The 20,473-nt window shown below is 34.4% G+C and overlaps 2 protein-coding genes across 5 annotated transcripts in view; one reads left to right on the top strand and one right to left on the bottom strand.

The window, feature by feature from the left end:
• Positions 1–16,045, bottom strand: part of LOC148946113 (PRELI domain-containing protein 2-like) — a 68,776-nt gene extending 52,731 nt beyond the window's left edge. For both annotated transcript variants that reach the window (XM_089098114.1, XM_089098115.1), the window contains exons 1-2: positions 15,912–16,045; positions 3,962–4,032 (exon numbers count right to left, since the gene is read on the bottom strand). In XM_089098114.1, coding sequence (XP_088954240.1) covers positions 3,962–4,032; positions 15,912–16,044 — 204 coding nt within the window. In that variant the 5' untranslated portion in view covers position 16,045. The remainder of the gene's footprint in view (positions 1–3,961; positions 4,033–15,911) is intronic.
• A 20-nt stretch (positions 16,046–16,065) lies between these two features.
• The window catches only part of LOC148946111 (uncharacterized), a 66,681-nt gene continuing 62,273 nt past the window's right edge, over positions 16,066–20,473 (top strand). Inside the window, exon 1 of one of the 3 annotated variants that reach the window (XM_089098113.1) lies at positions 16,066–16,103. In XM_089098113.1, coding sequence (XP_088954239.1) covers positions 16,095–16,103 — 9 coding nt within the window. In that variant the 5' untranslated portion in view covers positions 16,066–16,094. Of the gene's footprint in view, positions 16,220–20,473 lie in introns of all 3 variants that reach the window. The other 2 variants (XM_089098112.1, XM_089098111.1) reach the window with 2 other exon arrangements.

Here is a 20,473-nt window from a genome sequence, read left to right as displayed (position 1 = left end):
TGAGCGATCATATTATTTTTTTTCAACAAACCAGAGGAGTCGGTAATAGATCATTTACTCTATTATTTTCGCCATTACAGGAGTAATCATTATGGGCCTATAGGACTCAGGGTTATCTTTGGGTTTATTTTTCTTTAGGATTGGTAGGAGGGACGAACATTTCCATATATTGGGGAACATAGAAGATGCCCAAGCGTGATTATAACAATTTAGAAGTTCTTGTTTGTATGAAGGGGTAAGATTCTTTATCCATGTAGGGTGTATATTGTCATAGCTGCCGCTATTTTTTGTCCTAATATTATGCATTGCATTATTCATTTCCTGGATTGAAAATGGACTAGTTATATACTCGGATCCTGGGCGGGGTTGGTAACTTGGGTTCATAGGAATTGGGGACATTTCGCTTCGATTATTTAATGTTAGTTTATTAACAAAAAGAGTTGCAAATAGCTTAGCTTTTTCATTATCATTGTCATAATGGGTATTATTATGTATAAGCTCATACAGGAGTGTGTTGGGGGAAGTCTTTTTCCCACAGATGTGGCTTATGACTTTATGTATAATTGGCTCATGTGTTTCTCTGGAAAGATTATTTGCAAAATTATTCCAGTAATTATATTTAGCATCTATTATAGTCCTTTTTAGATTAGATTCTGCTTGTAATTTTTTTAAATATATAGTAGGTGATGGTTTTTTTTATGAATTCTGTCCTAGCTGCATTTTTTATTCTCTATTTATTTTTGCACTCATTTGTCCACCATGCTTTAGGAATGTGTTTAGGGAAAGTTTTCTTGGGTGTTGTCCTGGGGATAGCATGATTAGCTGTATTTATTAATAAAGATGCCAAGACTTCAGCATGTATGTCAACTGTTGTGTTTGAAGTACATGAATTTTGGGTGAAACTTGCAATTTCATCATTTAGCTTATTTTTGAACATAGACCAATTTGCTTTAGTGTTGATATATTTGGAGGTATGTGATAGGGTTTCAGCAGGTTCATTTAGGGAGCAAACTATAGTAAAGTGGTCAGTACATAGACTATCAATTTCATTTATATAAATTTTATTCAAAATATTTAATGACACAATTTGTAGGTCAATTGTAGAGAAGCTGCCACTTTTGGGGTTGAAATATGTATTCAGGTTTGGAGGGGTAGCAACAGCTAATTCAATATTATTTGAAATCATATGCTCAATCAATTTACCAAATTTATTTGCTGGTTTATTCCCCCACAAAAGGCTGTAGGCATTGAAGTCTCCGCAAATAATGATATTTTTTAACATGTTAGAATTATTTATATATTTAAAGAAATCCATGGCGTCTGTAGTTTGGCCATTAGGGTTATAAAAGCTTATTATGTAGGTTTTTGTATTATTCAGCCAAACACTGATACCAATTGCATCAACATCATTTGCAGAATCTGGAAAGTTGATGCCACAGAATTTTATATTATTTTTAACTATTAAAGCTACTCCACCTCCTTTTCTCTCTGATGTTCTATCCTTTCTCAGGATAGTATATCCCAGAGACTTGATTTGTTGATTTTGGGCAGTTTCCTGGAGGCAAGCAATATTAATGGAATTATTATTCATAAAAGATATTAGTTCATCTAGCTTATTTTCTGTGAGTGATCTTACGTTTCACTGGAGTATTGATATGTGTTGTATTGTTGATTTATTTTTCAAATGACTCTGTATCAATGTTCATCTTTGTTAGTAGTAAAGCAAGATCTTTTTTTGCTTGAATGATTATATCATCAGGGATGTAGATTTTTGCCAATTCTGCAATGATTTTTGTTTTCTGTAGTTGATGTATATTCATGGCCTGAACTGCATTACAGTTTAGAATGAATAAGCATATATTTGGGGATTGCATGTTTGGTTGTGCATCCTGTTTGTCAGTTAAGGGATTAATTCCTGGTAATGTTTCTGATTTGTTTCTTCTTGGGAAGGGGCCCAGGCTGACCGCACCTCACCAGAAAGTGTGACTTATTAACTTGGTGATTTCATCGGATAGGGACTTGAGCTAGTGGGCTTATAGGATGTTGTTTTATCCAGGGTACTAGCTACATGGGGGGTGTTTGACTTGGAGGTTTTGGTTGGTTTCATTACGGGCTTTATTTGGTATTGTTGGGCAGCATTTGATTCCATTGCTGCAAAGGGGTATGGGATGGCCTTCTCTGTTGCTATTTGGAGTGTTAGTGCTCTTTTCTTATATGCAGGGCATAATGATTTATTGGTAGATTCATGTGAGCCTCTGCAATTGATACATGTAGGCTGAGTGTTGTTGCAAGTTGTCAACTCTTTAGGATGGAATGCTTTATAATTGCTACACACTAGAAGAATTTCATTGCATTTGTTTGTTGTGTGTCCCAGTTTGAGACACTTTTGACACTGGATAAGCTTTGGTTTGTATTCTTTGTGCGGTTTCATTTGCCCAAATAGGAATAACTTTTCTGGGATATTAATTTTTTCCTTCAGTGTAAATAAGAAGGACATACTTGTTTTTAGGCCATTAGAGTTAGGTTTACCAAGTTGGGTAACATCTTCAACTGGGATTGTGTTGCCAGCCCTATCTGAGAGCCCTTCTTTTAACTCCTGAATGGGTATTTCTGGGGGAACATTATAAACTACCATTTTTGTTGGAGATTGTTTTGGGATCTATTTAGATGCATTAATTGGGGTATTCAGAAGGGATTTTAGGTTGATTATTGTGTCTGCTGATTTCTGATCTTGGAAAGCTATTAGAAGAGATCCATCACGGAGAGAACATTGATTTTAGCAATTTGAAAATTGCAACTCTTATTGCAGTAATCTTTTTTATTTCAAAGGGGGTAATAGGAGAAATTTTAAGGTAAATTCCTAAGTTTTGGGAGGGAGAATCTTGGGCAGGGAGAGGGGAAATGCTTTTGATTGGGGAGATTTTTTTTCTTTTTTTGGAGCTTCTAGAAAGGACTTCTTGAAACCCATTTTCATTATTTATAGTGACACTGGCCTCAACACTGATCTTCGGCCTACTCTCAAAATTGGAGCTATCATGTGAACTTTCAGATAGGGAGTTTGACCAGTCAGGATGGGTATCAGTTTCACTGTTATTTGGGGTGGGGTCTAGGGGGACTTTTTTTTGGAGGATTTCTAATCATTGCCTATTGGAATAAGCTTTAAACTAAAACAAAAAAGGATATTACAATGATAACAAACCGTCTGCACTCTACTATGGGGAAAGTTTCAGGATCAAAAGAAACACCACAGTATGGCCCTGAGGAGGATTTGAGCACGATTGGTTCGGTACAACTACTGATTAATTGATATAATAATTCACAAGAAATTTATTTTAAATTTCTTAAAATGTTGCTAGTGTTGTTGCCGTTTTATGTTTTTGATGTCAAATTGTTTTCTCCTTCTTCTCAATTTACTGGTCTGTTCTTTGTTCTTCTTTCTTTTTTTTAAATTCGGTTTCAAATCGCGAATACGGGGTTGTGGCATATAATTTTTTGAAATTTAAAAATGAATTTTATGAATCAAAATTGAATACCTTATCTAGTGAAATATCCCATATTTTTCACAGGTGCTGCAAAATGATATAAAAGCTTTATATGACCTATAAACTTTATGCATTTTTTAATTTTATGAACATTTTTTTTGCTGTTTTAAAAATTTGGCTCCAAGACATGAATTCGGTCCAAAAGGGCTTGCAGAAGATAATTTTTGAAATTGCATCACATCTAGTGGCATGTCCGGTATTTTTATGGGGCTGGTGCAGAGAATGATATAAACATTTTTGATATATAAACTTTATGTTAATATTATGATTTTTAAGTTTTATGTTTTTATGAATTAATTTAGTGATTTCTATGATTTGGTATATTTTTTTATATAAAAATTAATGATAATAAAGTTTTTAAATAAAACGAGATTTCTTGGACACCCAATATATCCAAATGAATAAAAGATAAAGCTTACCTTCCTCAGGAAGCTGGGTAGAACATTCAGGCACGTTACTATGTATTTCAAATAGCTCAGTTCATCTCGATCTAGAAATTTTATTGACCGATTAGACATAAATAAAAAGATTATTGGCCGATTAAATATAAAACATAAACATGAGTACCGAGAGTATAGTTATCGGTTCTCGCTAATGGCTGTTCAGCAAATATAGGATTATTCGAAGAATAAACCAAAAATTGGATTCCAGCAAATAAACACTAGCGAAAATCAACAGTAAAACGCGGGAAAAACTTCAAAGCATATCGGAATTAAATAGGGAAAATGTTCATTTACTGTAAGGTCAAGGGCTACTTTCATGAAGCATGGCGGTCATATTAAACCAAAAGGAAATTATTTTTAATGGTCAATAATTATGAAATTATGTTGCCCGTCTCTGACACATTGTTCCGGAACACTACTACAAATTCACAGAACGCTTACATTTTCAGTTTCGGCAAGACATCCAACGCAGGGGATCATAGGCACTATTTTAAAAAAGTACGGGGAAAAACACAACTATCAAACAGCTTGTCCACAATGACTAAAAGATTCATAAGGTGCAACTGCCAATCAAACAGTTCGTGGTAACAAACTGTAAGTAAGGAGTGACTCTGCTCAATGGTAACCGAAACTCTAGAAAACAGGTTTTTGATACCAATAGATACATCAAATGAATCAGATTTTAATGCTGAATTCAAATATATAACTTTCATCAATTTTAGTGCAACCAATCAAAAGTTACGCGCCTGAGACAATTTGGCTGATTTTCGAAAAAAGGGGAAAAAGACCCCTTAAAAGCTACAAAGCCTTAATGAAAATCACACAATCATATTCACCGTATCAAAGAACCCTATTGTAGAGGTTTCAAGCTCCTATCTACAAAAATGTGGAATTTTGCATTTTTTGCCAGAAGAAAGATTACGGATGCGTGTTTGTTTGTATGTTGTTATTTTTTTTGTTTTTCCCAGGGGGGATCGTATCGACGCATCGGTCCTAGAATATCGTGGGAGGACTCATTGGAACGGAAATTAAAAGTTCTAGTGCCCTTTTTAAGTGACCAAAAAAATGGAGGGCAACTAGGCCCCCTCCCACGCTCATTTTTTTCCCAAAGTCACCTAACCAAAATTTTTAGATAGCCATTTTGTTAAGCATGGTTGAAAATATGATAACTATGTCCTTTAGGATGACTTAATCCCCCGAATTCCCCGGGGGGAGGGCTGAAAGTTATGAACTTTACCCAATGTTAACATATAGTATTGGTTATTAAGAAGTATACAGATGTTTTCAGGGGGTATTTTTTCTGGTAGTAGGGGGTGGGTGGGTCGGGGGTTATGTGGGAGGATCTTTCCATGAAGGAAGCTTTTATGGGGAAAGGGACATTGCTATGAAGGGGGCGCCGGATTTTCCAGCATTATTTTTAAAAAAATCAGAAATTAAATATAAAAAACAAGTTTTCCAACTGAAAATAAGGAGTAAAATCAAAACTTAAAACGAACAGAAAATATTAAGTGTATGATTGGGTTCACCCCCTAGTCAATACCTCGCTATTTAAGCCAAAGATTTTTTAGTACTTTCTTAAGAGCTATTTATTCTAAATAAGGGGTCATTTTAAAGAATCGGAACAAAATTCGAACTTTAGCTTAAAGAGCGAGTTATTGACTAGGGGGCGAGCCCCCTAATATAGGTAAGTAGTGATGGGTCAATTAAAGGAATCGGGGTCCTATTCTTTTTGCATATATTAATATCTGCGAGCGGACAGTACTCCTTTATCGTGTCAATTAAAGGAAGCGGGGTCCTATCCTTTTTGCATATATTAATATCTCCAAGCAGACAGTACCCCTTGATTGTGTCAATGAAAGAGAGCGGACAGTACCCCATTATTATATCAATCTAAGAGAGCGGACAGTACCCCATTATTATATCAATCTAAGAGAGCGGACAGTACCCCATTATTAAGTAAATGAATGAGAGCGGACAGGTGGGACATTACTGTGTCAATGAAAGGTAGCGGGAAGGTAGGACATTACTGTATCAATTACAGAGACAATACAGGTAAAAAAAAATCCATATTACCTTTTATACATGTATCATAAACAAATCACCACGCCTAAAAAGTCATATCTTTGGTTGTTTTTTTTTATGTTGTAATTATAATCAAAATACCATGAAAATTCGTGCTTTTCACAGTACAATGATTTTTAAATTAAAATTTCATGTTTCTGTTAAAAGTCATGACTGTTTTTATACATCGATGGTTGTTTTCCTGGTATGGTTAAACGAACTTGATGGTTACGAAATTCTAGGCAATATGTCAGGCGTGCTTTTTTTATGAAGAGTATAAAAACTTGGATGAAGAGTTATTTTCTCAGTTTAAAAAACAATCCATAAAAATCCTTGGAAATCAAGTAGTGACGTGATTATGAGTATGAGCCATCAAGGACCGTAAGCACCATTGACCCTAAACACCAAGGACCTCAACCTCAGAAGCCTCCCCCTACCCCCCCCTCCCACCCCCCTCCCTCCGACACCCCCCCCCTCCCCTCCGGCCCCCCACTCTTTTTTTTACATGATATATTTGTTCAACTTTTTTTTACATCTCTTAGAATGACATGGTACATACTTACTACATAAAAAAAATCACATTTAACACATTTAATATTTTCCGAACTCAAAATGAGAATCATATAGAAATGTTAGTCGTGACTTTTACTCCCTCCGACCCCCCCTCCCCTCCGGCCCATTGTTTCATGAAGATAAAAATCAACATTTAACATGGATCACAAACAATGAAATATGCATGCAATAAGTTCCATGAACAAAATTAGTTTCACTAGGAAGAAAAAAAATCAATGTACTTGTTTCACGAAGAGAAAAAATAAACGTGCAACAAGTTTCAGGAATAAGAAATCAGCACGCAACAAATTCCACGAACAAAATCAGTTTAACTGGGAGAAAAAATCATTGTTAAAGTTTCGCGAAGAGAAAAAAATCAGCATGCAACAAGTTTCACGAAGAAAAATCAGCACTCAACAAGTTCCACAGGCATAAATCAGCACAGTCGTCAAGTTCCATGAACAAAATTGACTTCAAAAGAAGAAGAAAAAAATCAATTAGCAAGTTCCACGAAGAGAAAAATCAACATGCAACAAATTTCACGCACAGAAAACCATCATGCAACAAGTTCCTTGAACAAAGTCAGTTTCACGAGGAGAAAAATCAGTGTACAAATTTCACGAAGAGAAAAAAAGCAACATGCAACGAAAAAAAAATCAAAAAAGTTTCACGAACGAAAAAAAATCAGCACGTTATAATTTCCTTGAACAAAATCAGTTTCACTAGGAGAAAAATCAGTGTACGGGCTTTGCAAAGACAAAAAAAATCAACATGCAACAAGTTTTACGAACAAAAAAAACATTCAGCACACAAAAAAATCCACGATTAAAAAAATATGCATGCAGTATTTTCCATAAACAAAATTGGTTTCAGGAGGAGAAAAAAATCAATGTACATGTTTCACGAAGAGAAAAAAATCAACCTGCAACAAGTTTCACGAATAAAAAAAACAGCAAGCAACAAGTTCCACGAACCAAAAACAATACGCAAGCAACAACTTCCATTAATAAAATCAGTTTCACGAAGAGAAAAATCAATGTACAAGTTTCAAGAGGAGAATAAACAAAATCACACTGCAACAGGTTTCCCGAACAAAAATCATCACTCAACAAGTTCCAAGAACATAAATAAGCGTGCAACAAGTTCCATGAACAAAACCAGTTTTCTCAATGAGGAAAGTTATTATGGAAGTTTCACGATGAGAAAAATCGACATTTAATATGGATCACGAACAAAGAAATACACAAGCAATAAGTTCCATGAACAAAATCAGTTTCACTGGGTAAAAAAAATCCATGTACTTGTTTCACGAAGAGAAGAAATAAACATGCAACAAGTGTCAGGAATACAAAAATCATCACGCAACAAGTTCCACGAACAAAATCAGTTTAACGGGGAGAAAATCATCGTTTAAGTTTCTCGAAAAGAAAAAAAAAATTAGCATGAAACAAGTTTCACGAAAAAACATCAGCACTAAACAAGTTCCACAGTCATAAATCAGCATGGTCAAGTTCCATGAACAAAATTGGCTTCAAGAGAAGAAGAAAAAATATCAATGTGCAAGTTCTACGAAGACAAAAATCAACATGCAACAACTTTCACGAACAGAAAACCATCATGCAACAAGTTCCTTGAACAGAATCAGTTTCACGGGGAGAAAAATCAGTGTACAAATTTAGCGAAGAAAAAAAAGCAACATGTAACAAGTTTCACGAACAAAAAAAACAGCAAGCAACAAGTTCCAGAATCATAAAAATATGCATGCAGTATGTTCCATGGACAAAATTAGTTTTAGGAGAAGAAAAAAATCAATGTACATGTTTCAAAAAGAGAAAAAATCAACATGCATCAAGTTTTACGAATAAAAAACAGCATGCAACAAGTTCCACCAACTAAAAAAAACAATAAAAAAAAACAGTCAGCACACAAAAACATCCATGATAAAAAAAATGCATGCAGTATGTACCATGAACAAAATTAGTTTCAGGAGGAGAAAAAAAATTAATGTACATGTTTCACGAAGAAAAAAAATCAACCTGAAACAAGTTTCACGAATAAAAAAAAACAGCAAGCAACAAGTTCCACAAACGAAAAAAAAACAATCAGCATGCAACAACTTCCATTAACAAAATAAGTTTCATGAAGTGAAAAATCAATGTACAAGTTTCGAGAAGAGAAGAAACCAAATCATACTGCAACACGTTTCACGAACAAAAGATCATCACTCAACAAGTTCCACGAACATAAATCCGCGTGCAACCAGTTCCATGAACAAAACCAGCTTTCTCAATGAGGAAAATCATGGTTGAAGTTTCACAAAGAGAAAAATCAACATTTAACATGGATCACGAAGAAAGAAATATGCATGCAATAAGTTCCATGAACAAAATTAGTTTTACTAGGTAGAAAAAAATCAATTTACTTGTTTTACGAAGAGAAAAAATTATCATGCAACAAGTTTCAGGAATAAAAAATCAGCACACAACAAGTTCCACAAACAAAATCAGTTTAACGGGGAGAAAATCATTGTTTAAGTTTCGCGAAGAAAAAAATTCAGCATGCAACAAATCATCACTCAACAAATTCCATGAACATACATCAGCATGCAACAAGTTCCAAAAACAGCATACAACAAGTTTCACGAAGAAATATCAGCACTCAACAAGCTCCGCAAACATAAATCAGCACGGTAAAGTTCTATGAACAAAATTGGCTTCAAGAAAAGAAAAAAAATCAATGTGCAAGTTTCACAAAGAGAAAAATCAACATACAACAAGTTTCATGAACAAAAAAACATCATGCAACAAGTTCCATGAACAACAATCAATACGCAACAAGTTCATTTAACAAAGTCAGTTTCACGAGGAAAAAAATCAGTATAAAACTTTCGCGAAGAGAAGAAAAAGCAACATGCAACAAGTTTCAGGAAAAAAAAAAAACCAGCATGCAATTAATTCAAGAATCAGAAAAATATGCATGCATTAAGTTCAACAGACAAAATTAGTTTTAGGAGGAGAAAAAAAACAATGTACATGTTTCACAAAGAGAAAAAATCAACATGCACCAAGTTTCACGAATAAAAAACAGGATGCAACATGTTCCACGAACTAAAAAAAACAATCAGCACGCAACAAGTTCCATTAACAAAATCAGTTTCACGAGGTGAAAAATCAATGTAAAAGTTTCGCGAAGAGAAAAAAAAAACGGGATGCAACAAGTTTCACACAAAAAAAATCATCCCTCAACAAAGTTCAATAACACAAATCAGCACGCATCAAGTTCCAAAATCTAAAGAAATCACGTTTCAAGAAGAAAAACCAGACCTCAAGAACCTCCAAAAAAACAACTCCACACGGTCAAGTTCCTATGAACTAAATTAGCTTCAAGACAAGAAAAAATCAATGTACAAGTTTCATGAAGAGAAAAACCAACATGCAACAAATTTCATGAACAAAAAACCATAATGCAACAAGTTCTATGAACAGCAATCAGTTTCGCAAGAAGAAAAATCAGTGTATAAGTTTCGTGAAGAGAAAAAAGCAACATGTAACAAATTTCACGAAAAAAAAAATCAGCACGCAACAAGTTCCAGAATCAGAAAAATATGCATGCAGTACGTTCCATACACAAAATCAGTTTTAGGAGGAGAAAAAAAAATCAATGTACATGTTTCACTAAGAGAAAAAATCAACATGCAACAAGTTTCACAAATAAAAAACAGCATGCAACATGTTCCCCGAACTAAAAAAAACAATCAACACGCAACAAGTTCCATTAACAAAATCAGTTTAACGAGGTGAAAAATCAAAGAACAAGTTTCGCGAAGAGAAAAAAAACAGGATGCAACAAGTTTCACAACCAAAAAAATCATCACTCAACAAATTCCATGAACATAACAGCATGCAACAAGTTTCACGAAGAAATATCAGCGCTCAACAAGCTCCACAAACATAAATCAGCACGGTAAAGTTCTATGAACAAAATTGGCTTCAAGAAAAGAAAAAAAATCAATGTGTTAGTTTCACGAAGAGAAAAATTAGCGTGCAACAAGTTTCATAATCAGAAAACCAACATGCAACAGGTTCCATGAACAACAATGAACACACAACAAGTTCCTTGAACAAAATCAGTTTCACAAGGAGAAAAATCAGTGTACAAGTTTCGCGAAGAGAAAAAAGCAACATACAACAAGTTTCACGAAAAAAAATTCAGCAGGCAGCAAGGTCCAGAAACAAAAATCGCCACTCGACCTGTTCTATTATTAGAATCACTTTCATGATGAAAAAATCAATTTACAATCTTCACGAAGAGAAAAAACAACATGCAAAAAGTTTCACGAAAAAAAACTATAATAATCCACATGTAAATCAACATGCAACAAATTTCACGAACAAAAAAATAAAAAGAGCGTGCAACCGGATGCCTGCAGCCAACCTAAAATACCACCCTTTTTTCAAATAACTGCATTCAAGTTAGGTTCAATTAGGTTCACTTGACGTGGCGCGCCACGCCAAGTGAACCTAAATTGAACCTAAATTTTGAACCTAATTGAACCTAAAGTGAACCTAAATTTTTTTGATCGTGGATATTTTTTGTGTGCTGACTGTTTTTTTTTGTTCGTGAAACTTTTTGCATGTTGATTTTTTTTTCTCCTTGCGAAACTCGTACACTGATTTTTCTCCTCGTGAAACTGATTTTGTTCAAGGAACTTGTTGCGTGCTGATTTTGTTAATGGAACTTGTTGCATATTTTTTTTGGTTCGTGTAACTTGTTGCATGTTGACTTTTCTTATCGAGAAACTGGAATACTGATTTGTCTCCTCTTGAAGCTGATTTTTTCCATGGACCTTGTTTTGCGCTGATTTTTTTGTATGTTTAACTTGTTGTATGATGGTTTTTCTTCATGAACCTTGTTACATGTTGATTTTAATCTTTATGAAACCTATACATTGATTTTTATCCAAATGAAACTGGATTTGTTCATGGAACTTGTTGCATGTTAATTTTTTTATTCGTGAAACTTATTGACTGTTGTTTTTTTCTTCGTGAATTTTGTACATTGATTTTTTTTATTTTTTCCTCGTGAAAACAATTTGTAGATGGAACATGTTGAGTGCAGATTTTTAGTCATGTAAAAAAAAGGTGAAAAAACTGTCAAAAAAAACTGTCAAAAAAATGGTTACTACAAACATTATTTTTCTATTGGTAAAAGTCACGAATAACATTTCTATATGATTCTCATTTTGAGTTCGGAAAATTTTAAATGTGGTAAATGTGATTTTTTTATGTAGTAAGTATGTTACATGTCATTCTAAGAGATGTAAAAAAAAGTTGAAAATATATATCATGTAAAAAAAAGTGTGGGGGAGGGGGGCCTGAGTGGGGGGGGGGGGCGGAGTGAAGGGGCTTGGAGGGGGGGGGGGGTGTGGGGAGGCTTCTGAGGTTGAGGTCCTTGGTGGTTAGGGTCAATGGTGCTTACGGTCCTTGATGGCTCATACTCATAATCACCTCACTACTTGATTTCCAAGGATTTCTAAGGATTGTTTTTTGAACTGAGAAAATAACTCTTCATCAGAGTTTTTACACTCTTCATAAAAAAACACACCTAACATATCGCCTAGAATTTTGTAACCATCAAGTTCGTTTAACCATACCAGGAAAACAACCATTGATGTATGAAAACAGTCATGACTTTTAACAGAAACATGAAACTTTAATGTAAAAATCGTTGTACTGTGAACAGCACGGATTTTCATGGCATTTTGATTATAATTAAAACATTTTAAAAAAAAACCAAAGATATGACTTTTTAGGCGTGGTGATTTTTTTATGACTCATGTATAAAAGGTAATATAGATTTTTTTTTACCTGTATTGTCTCTGTAATTGATACAGTAATGTCCTACCTTCCCGCTACCTTTCATTGACACAGTAATGTCCCACCTGTCCGCTCTCATTCATTTACTTAATAATGGGGTACTGTCCGCTCTCTTAGATTGATATAATAATGGGGTACTATCCGCTCGGAGATATTAATATATGCAAAAAGGATAGGACCCCGCTTCCTTTAATTGACACGATAAAGGAGTACTGTCCGCTCGAAGATATTAATATATGCAAAAAGGATAGGACCCCACTTCCTTTAATTGACCCATCACTACTTACGTATTAAAAATATATGAATATAGAAGTTCGTTACGTAAGTTAATTCGTAAGTTACGTATATTTATTACTAATAAAAACGTTCGTAAATAAAATTAAACAAGTTTCGAGAAAGCCATTTAACCAAATAAAAGTAAAATTAATATGCAAAGTTTGTTTTAATTATTCATGTATTGTGAGCAAAAATCAAAACCTGCATTAATTCAAAAACGTTCAAAAATCAAATAAAAAAACAAGTTTTTTTTAATTGAAAATAAGGAACGACGTTAAAACTTAAAACGAACAGAAATTAGTCCGTATATGAAAGGGGCTATCTCCCCCCCCCCCTCAACGCCTCGCTCTTTAAGCTAAAGTTTGACTTTCTCACAACTCTCATTTTTTTTAAATAATAAAAAACTTTTTTAAAATAATAATAATAAAAGTAAAGAGCGAGGCGTTGAGGAGGGGACAGCCCCTTTCATATACGGAATTATTTCTGTTCATTTTAAATTTCAACGTCGTTCCTTACTTTCAGTTAAAAAAAACTTGTTTTTTTTATTTAATTAACACAATAGAGCGATGTATCTAAAGAGCTTTAAATATTATTATATACTTTCGCAATTTTAATATCTATAACGGTACTGAAGATAGCCCTTTCCTGTTTTATCTCACCGGTAGAAAAATAAACTAGGATAATTTATGTCAACCTTTATTCGCTGTCGATACAGCTGAGACCAATTTTGTATCATGGCTAAGACAGCAACATAATTAGTAGTAGTATTGTGAAATTCCATTCAAATCATCCTTGCTAAAGTTTTAATTCAACATCCATATTTTAGCAAATCAAAACTTGGACGCCATACCTACTAATTATTACTATTGGATTACAGCAATACCAGTTGAAAGCAATAAGATATCGAGGATTATATCTGCCAGAGGTACTTAAGTCTTTTTTTTGTCAAGTTCTGTCTGCTAGAGATCTTAGGCAGTCTTGTCGTCAATCAGGATTGCCAACTTTTTGATCCATGAGTGTGTCCCCTGAGCACTCAAAAATGTGTCATTTCTAGCTAAAGTGTGTCCTTCTTGAAATCTCAAAACTGGAGGTGTTTTTTCTACCAGTTGTGTTTGCCCTTTTATGTCATTGTGTCTTGGCACATTGGCAATCCTGTACATAAATATGTCAAGTTGGCAACCCTGTCATCAACGGTCTGAAGCAAAGGCAGGAATTGACCTTAAAGCGAGAGTGCTAAATGACTTCTCGACATATATGGGTGTTATTGGCTTATCTTCTGGCGAAGTATCAAGTGGTTTCCATTTCAGAATAACTGGGCTACATAACATTGGCATTCCGTAGCGTAATTTACTTAAGATTACAATGTAAAATTGTCTGTGATGGTCATCTGAAAACAATCCACACCCAGAATCGACTTTACATTTTTATAGAGCTTAAGTAAGACAATGTGAATGGATTGAATTACCAATGTGAGTCTGATATTATGTCGGCAAAACGATAGCTAAAGTGCCCTAAACCGTAATTACCAGCAATAAAGACAAGTCCTGTAAACGCCGGTCAATGATGATGATGATTCGACTCGTCAGATACATCCCAGCATCCCATACTGTCAGCCAAGATGCACCAGCCTTTGTCAACTGCAGAATTGAAGGCTACAACACTTGGAGGCTTAACAGCATTCTGGCTAAAGGAGTTCCATGGGCTGACTAAGTAATTAGAAAATAATTTATTTTGCAGCCTGGTGTTAGCACGTTTTCGGTAAACCTTCAAGGGGTTGCATGTAGTACTTGGCGAACTGACTATCAGGAACAGCTTGGGGATGACACTTTGGTCAAAGACTAACTTGTGCGTCATTAATACATCTCCTCGCCTACGTCTATATGTAAGAGTTGGTATTTTAGCAATGTAGTCAGGTAGGATATGGGAGATGATGAAATCCCTTTATGCATTTAGTTGCACGTCACTGTACTGATTCCAGAGTTGATATCTCACCCTTATTGACTGGAGTAGCAATACACATGCAAAATTCTAATTTTTGGTCTGGCCAGGCACTTTGAAAGCTTGGTGATCAAAGCTGGAGATTTACTGCAAAATATTTGTTTTATTAAACCGACAGTTTAGTTGGTATTGGATACTACAGACTGTGCGTGAAAATTAAACTTGAACTTATCATCGACCAAGACTCCCAGGTCGTTTTCGTTGTTATTGCATATGAGTGGCTGTTTTGAACCATCGCTGTATTCCTTAAAATGGGCACAGGGGGTTATTTCCTCCAAAGTGAATGACTCTGCATTTTTGGATATTAAATTCAAGCCGCCAGGATTTTGCCCACTTTGCGTATGCATCAAGATGAGCTTGGATGGCTATTGCACTTTTTGGGTCATGGACAGGACCAATTATTTTAGAATCATCTACATAGAAGCAAATTTCATTCTCTATGATTGAAAGCGCATCATTGACGGAAACATTAAATAAAGTTGGACCCTAAACCGTTCCTTGAAGTACTCCACTTTTTTACATCAGCTGATTCTGAGAAGAAAATTGATCAGCCATCTCTGAATACCTTTACCACCTTTTTTCTATTGGAAGAAATTACATTGTCCAGTTGACAACATCATCAGGGAGGCTTATTGCACAGAGTTTAGAATTTAGTCTCCTATGATACACTCTTTCATCTGCTTTGGCCAGATCCGGTAAAATAATGTCAACAAGAGATCCCTCATCAATAAGCTTTGTGACATACTTGTATGTATCAATGAGGTTAGTGTCAACTGACCAATTGGGACAAAATCCGTGTTGACCAACTGATAGTAGACTGTTAGTATTTAAACGAAACATAATGGCTGAATTAACTATACCTTCGAGTAGTTCACAATTGCTGATGTTAGACTAATTGGTCGATAAAGGAGGATATGTCCATTCTGAAGGCCAAATTACAAAATAAAAGGGTCGCCATAAACATTTCCAGAAATGACATGTTCGGATTCTCTCATTAAGACCTTCCTCTACTACAATACACTAACTCAAATCAATCTTCTTCCTTTTCAGTATTCGGTAAATTTTTGTTCAAAGATAGCAATTTTGTTATTTGGCTCAATAACGACAGACAGATTCAAGGAAGAAAAACAGATTTAAAAGGAATCTAGCATAATTCTAATTACCTTGCATTCTTTCAATGATTTCCGCTCCAATCACGTTTGGCTCTTTATCTGTGGGATATTTTGAAACATGAGTAGAAGTCACTACATCCCAGGGACATTTATATAAATGAAAGAATTGAAATTTGACTACCATTATTAACTTGAAGATTATTCAGCTATTCTATTCACCTTCTTCCCGAATAGATGTCTCTAGTAATTATGCCAATTTGAACCATAAAGAATGTGTTAAAATGGACTGCACTCAAGTGATAGAATCTGATACTGAAAGAAGTCAACCCAGTGTCAATAAGGTAGAAACTGTAAAAAACGTAATAAATAGTAGCTTTCCTTGATATTTCCTTTTCTAATTTAAATGTTGACAAACGGCTTCATTCTATGAATACCCAAGGCTAGGCTTCCTTCACTGGTAGGCTATCCTAAAGGAATGTAGCCCATTAACAGGTACAAAGATAACATTGAGGAGTTTTATGATACTTTATGAAGAATTCAGTCAGGTTAATTGAACTTTTAGGAACTGATATGGTAAATATCTAGATTAAAAGGTTATTCAGATAGCTAAGAAACAAACTTACCTCTGGAATCAGAGTTTCATCCTGAATCCAAGTATGACATTTGTTCCCAATACAAATTCAATTTTATCCTCCTTTCTAACCTTGCCCAAAACATATAGCCTGTATTATATATATACTATACATTTATTGATCTCTCATTTTATCACCATTGATTCAATTTATGGATAAACTGGTATTTAACAAGATTGATGCTAACACAGATATATAAGCCATATCTGAACATCTCAGGGTCAATATTTACCAAATCATATTATTGAGTTTCAAATAAAGTGAATACACTATTTGATGCTTTTTTTTATGCTGATTACGGTAAAATTCTACTTTAGCTACTTTTGACTATCTTGGAAAGGGGTTAGGTTAAGAAAATGAAACTTTCAGGGATGGGTCTACAGGCTAAAGTATGTCCCGGGAAGATATTTTGAAGTACCCACCTCCACTCCTTCTCCCTCTAGAGGGTCCTGACCTTTGATGACCTTTAAAAATATGTGAGTTATAGCAGTGAAACCATGCAAAATAGATCTTCTGCTTAAATGAAGTATAACAAAATTGTTTTCAGCTTCACAACTTAGCTCAATCCCAATTTATAAGGTTTTAAAAATATGCAAATACATTTCCTAAATTTTGGAAATAAACTATTTATGTCTTAAAATTCTGCTCAATTAACTGAAATTGCATTTTCAGAGCTAAAGCCAGAGAAAAAGTAACTGATAACTGAAAATTAAGGTAAAATGTTGTTTTGTAAAAATTTCAATGGGTATAGACCTGTCATGTAGGCAAATTTCATGACCCTCTAGAGGGAGACGGAGAGGAGGTAGGTACTACAAAATACCTTCCCGGGACATACTTTAGCCTGTAGACCCATCCCTGAAAGTCTCATTTTCCTAACCTAACCCCTTCCCAAGATAGCCAAAAGTAGCTAAAGTAGAATTTTACCCTTATTACAAATATAACAATAATTTCTATTGGAAATGAATTTTAGCCCCCCCCCCCTATATATGCCAATTCAGGGTATATATTTCTACATTGGGGGGGGGGCAAATTTTATTTATGATGTAAATGGGAGGTAAGTTTAAACTTTACCCCCCCTCCCCTAATGTATAAATATATACCCTGAATTGGCATATATAGGGGGGGGGCTAGCATTCATTTCCGATAGAAATGATTCTTATATTTGTAATCAGCATAAAAAAGGCATGGAATGGTGTATTCACTTTATTCCTAACTCAATAATATGATTTGGTAAATATTGACCCATCTCTGAGGGTCTATAAAGGGCTTAAAATTGAATTTTCAATGGAAACATAGGCCTATGCCACATTTGGATTCAGGATGAGATTCTGATTCTAGAGGTAAGTTCATTTCCTAGGTAGCCTATCTGAATGCTCTTATAATCTAGATATTTATCATTGATTCAGGCCCTAGGCTAAATAATGCATTGTAACATGTTTTAAGGAGATCCTTGTTATAGCCTAGGCTAGGGAGAGTTGGTAAATTTTTGGTTAATATATAGAAGATTCTATAACTAACACAGAGACAGGGTGAACACACTACTTGATTCCATTTTTGCTCTTTCCAAATATAATAATCCATTCACTTAGAAATGCACTTCCTCCCCCTCCTTCTGATGACCCCATATATAGCCCAAAAGTAGCCTGTCTAAAAACAGTAAATGTAGGCCTATACAAGATTCCATAACTGACAGGGGCAAGGTGAAAAAACTATACAATTTCTTTTTTTTATACTCTTTGCCATTATGATAATCAATTCACTCTCAGATACATCATGCACCCCTGATGGTCTCATATAGCCTAAGGATTATAGGCCTATAAAAACCAAAAGAAAACACTCACTTTAAAATATTTAGGATGATTTTTATTAATAAGATTATCATTTTTCCTTCCATTGTTATCTACTTTTTAAAATCTTTTCAGATAGTGTTTTGTAAAATTACACACTGAGGTAAATTACAAACTAAGAAGATAACTGGTTTAATGTAGAAGCTACAATGCATGACTAGATTTATATAATATAGAAATACATTGTTAGAATTATATATGAGACATATGAAATGAATAAAAAATCTGATTCTTTGATATGTAGGATGTTTTTGTTAATCAGGTTATAATGTTTCCTTTGATTATTATACACATTCTAAAATCATTTCAAGCACTATTTTGGTAGATTATCTACTCAATCAGACACAGAGATAAATTGTAGATCAGCATGATAACTGGTTTAATAAAGCAGCAATAATATATGAATATTTTGATATAACAGAGAAATGCATTATTAAGGCTAAATTTGGTCATGCCAGGAGAGGAGTGCATTTAATAGTGAATTGATTGTGTATTTAAAAACAGCATAAAAAACAAGGAATTAAGAAGTATACCTTGTCACTGTCAGTCAGGGTTACTACTAGCCAAAATGTGTGTGGGGGGAGTAAGGATTTTTACCAACTGTTTTTTATGAATAATGTCTGTTTTGAATACAAAACATAAAATCACTGGACAAGTCAGTAAAACTGCTGCATTTACCAACTGAGATTGAGATTTCAGTGAAAGTCATGTCACTATTTACATGCTCATTATTTAATTAAATGAAAAATTGATGGACCATCTATACAGTCATAACAAGAGCCAGTAAAACTGCTGCATTTACCAATCAAGTTTGAGGTTTTTGTAAATGACATTTCAGTGTTTTTGTGATCTTTATTTAACTGAACAAACAATTTTGGTGGAGTCAGAAAAATTGTGGTGCTTTGTGCTATGATTTTACAGACTCTTTTTTTTACTGAGTGTCCAAAAACATTGGGGGGAGGGGGCATCCTTCCATAGATGACAGCCCTGCTGTCAGCTATTGAATCTTGTATGTATATTGACCATATTTTTAGGCCATTGCATTACTTACTTAGAAACAGGGTGAGCACACTACTTGATAGCTTTTTTATGCTCATTCAAGATAAAATAATCATTTCACTTGCACATACAATTTAACACCCATAAATGGGCCCTAAAGCAATATTTAATTCCCATCTTTACTCAACAAGAGCAGTAACAATAAAAGTACTACCATTACATTCCTTGTGTTATGCTCCTTTTCATTATAATAGTTGCTAAGCTGAAACCCCCTACTCCCACAATTTTTACAGGCTACTGGTATTGATTAGTTAATGGTTGTGGTTACTTATAGGACAGAAGTCAGATAAAGAAAAAAACACAAATATATCATTAGAGGATTTATTCAGTCCTCTTTCAAAATATAATAATGACTGCTGTCAGTATTGCATACCAGTTCTTCTACTAACAGGGCCAGTTATATACCTTGGCTGTACATAAAAGTGAGTTAATTGTTGGATTAGCAATTATATGAGGCTTTTTTAAGTAAGGTCTATTTGAACATAATTGTGCAACAAAATTTTATTTAAAAAAAGTAATCAGAAAGTACATACGACATGGTTGCTGAGATTGTTCAAATGCTTATCATACTTCTTGACCAGTTTTAAAATACACTTTTTGTAATTAATTGCCACCTGCTTTGATAACCAAGAGCTTACAGCTGTTTTCACTTCATAATCATCATTGTAATTGTTCCCTCTGAGGTGGAGGAATAGATGGTAATTGCTTGGTGCAAGATGAGGAATGTAGGGGGGGGCTAGTCTAAAACTTCCCAGCAAAAATTGTCCAATAAATTGCAGATCTGACCTGCAGTGTGAGCGTAAGATCTTGCATCATCATTGAGAAGGACAATTTGATTACATTTGTAAGCAAAAGAGCAATTTTTAGACATAAAGATCCAGAAAAGTAGTTGGTTTTATTGTTACTTTGGATATTTGTAAACTATTTCCAGAGTTTTCTAATTACTCACAATAGACAACATAGAACACGCCTGGTTGTTTTTGCAGGGAAGTGTAGTCATAAAAGATTCTCTGCAGCTGTAACCAATGGGTCATAGTGAATGCAATGCTTAAGACCAGTGCCATAACTAGCACTG

Source organism: Artemia sp. Qi Xiang Cuo, chromosome 12 (genome assembly GCF_049724085.1).
Source record: "Artemia sp. Qi Xiang Cuo chromosome 12, ASM4972408v1, whole genome shotgun sequence".
Taxonomy (NCBI): Eukaryota; Metazoa; Arthropoda; class Branchiopoda; order Anostraca; family Artemiidae; genus Artemia; species Artemia sp. Qi Xiang Cuo.
This window is presented reverse-complemented; position numbering and strand designations above follow the sequence as displayed.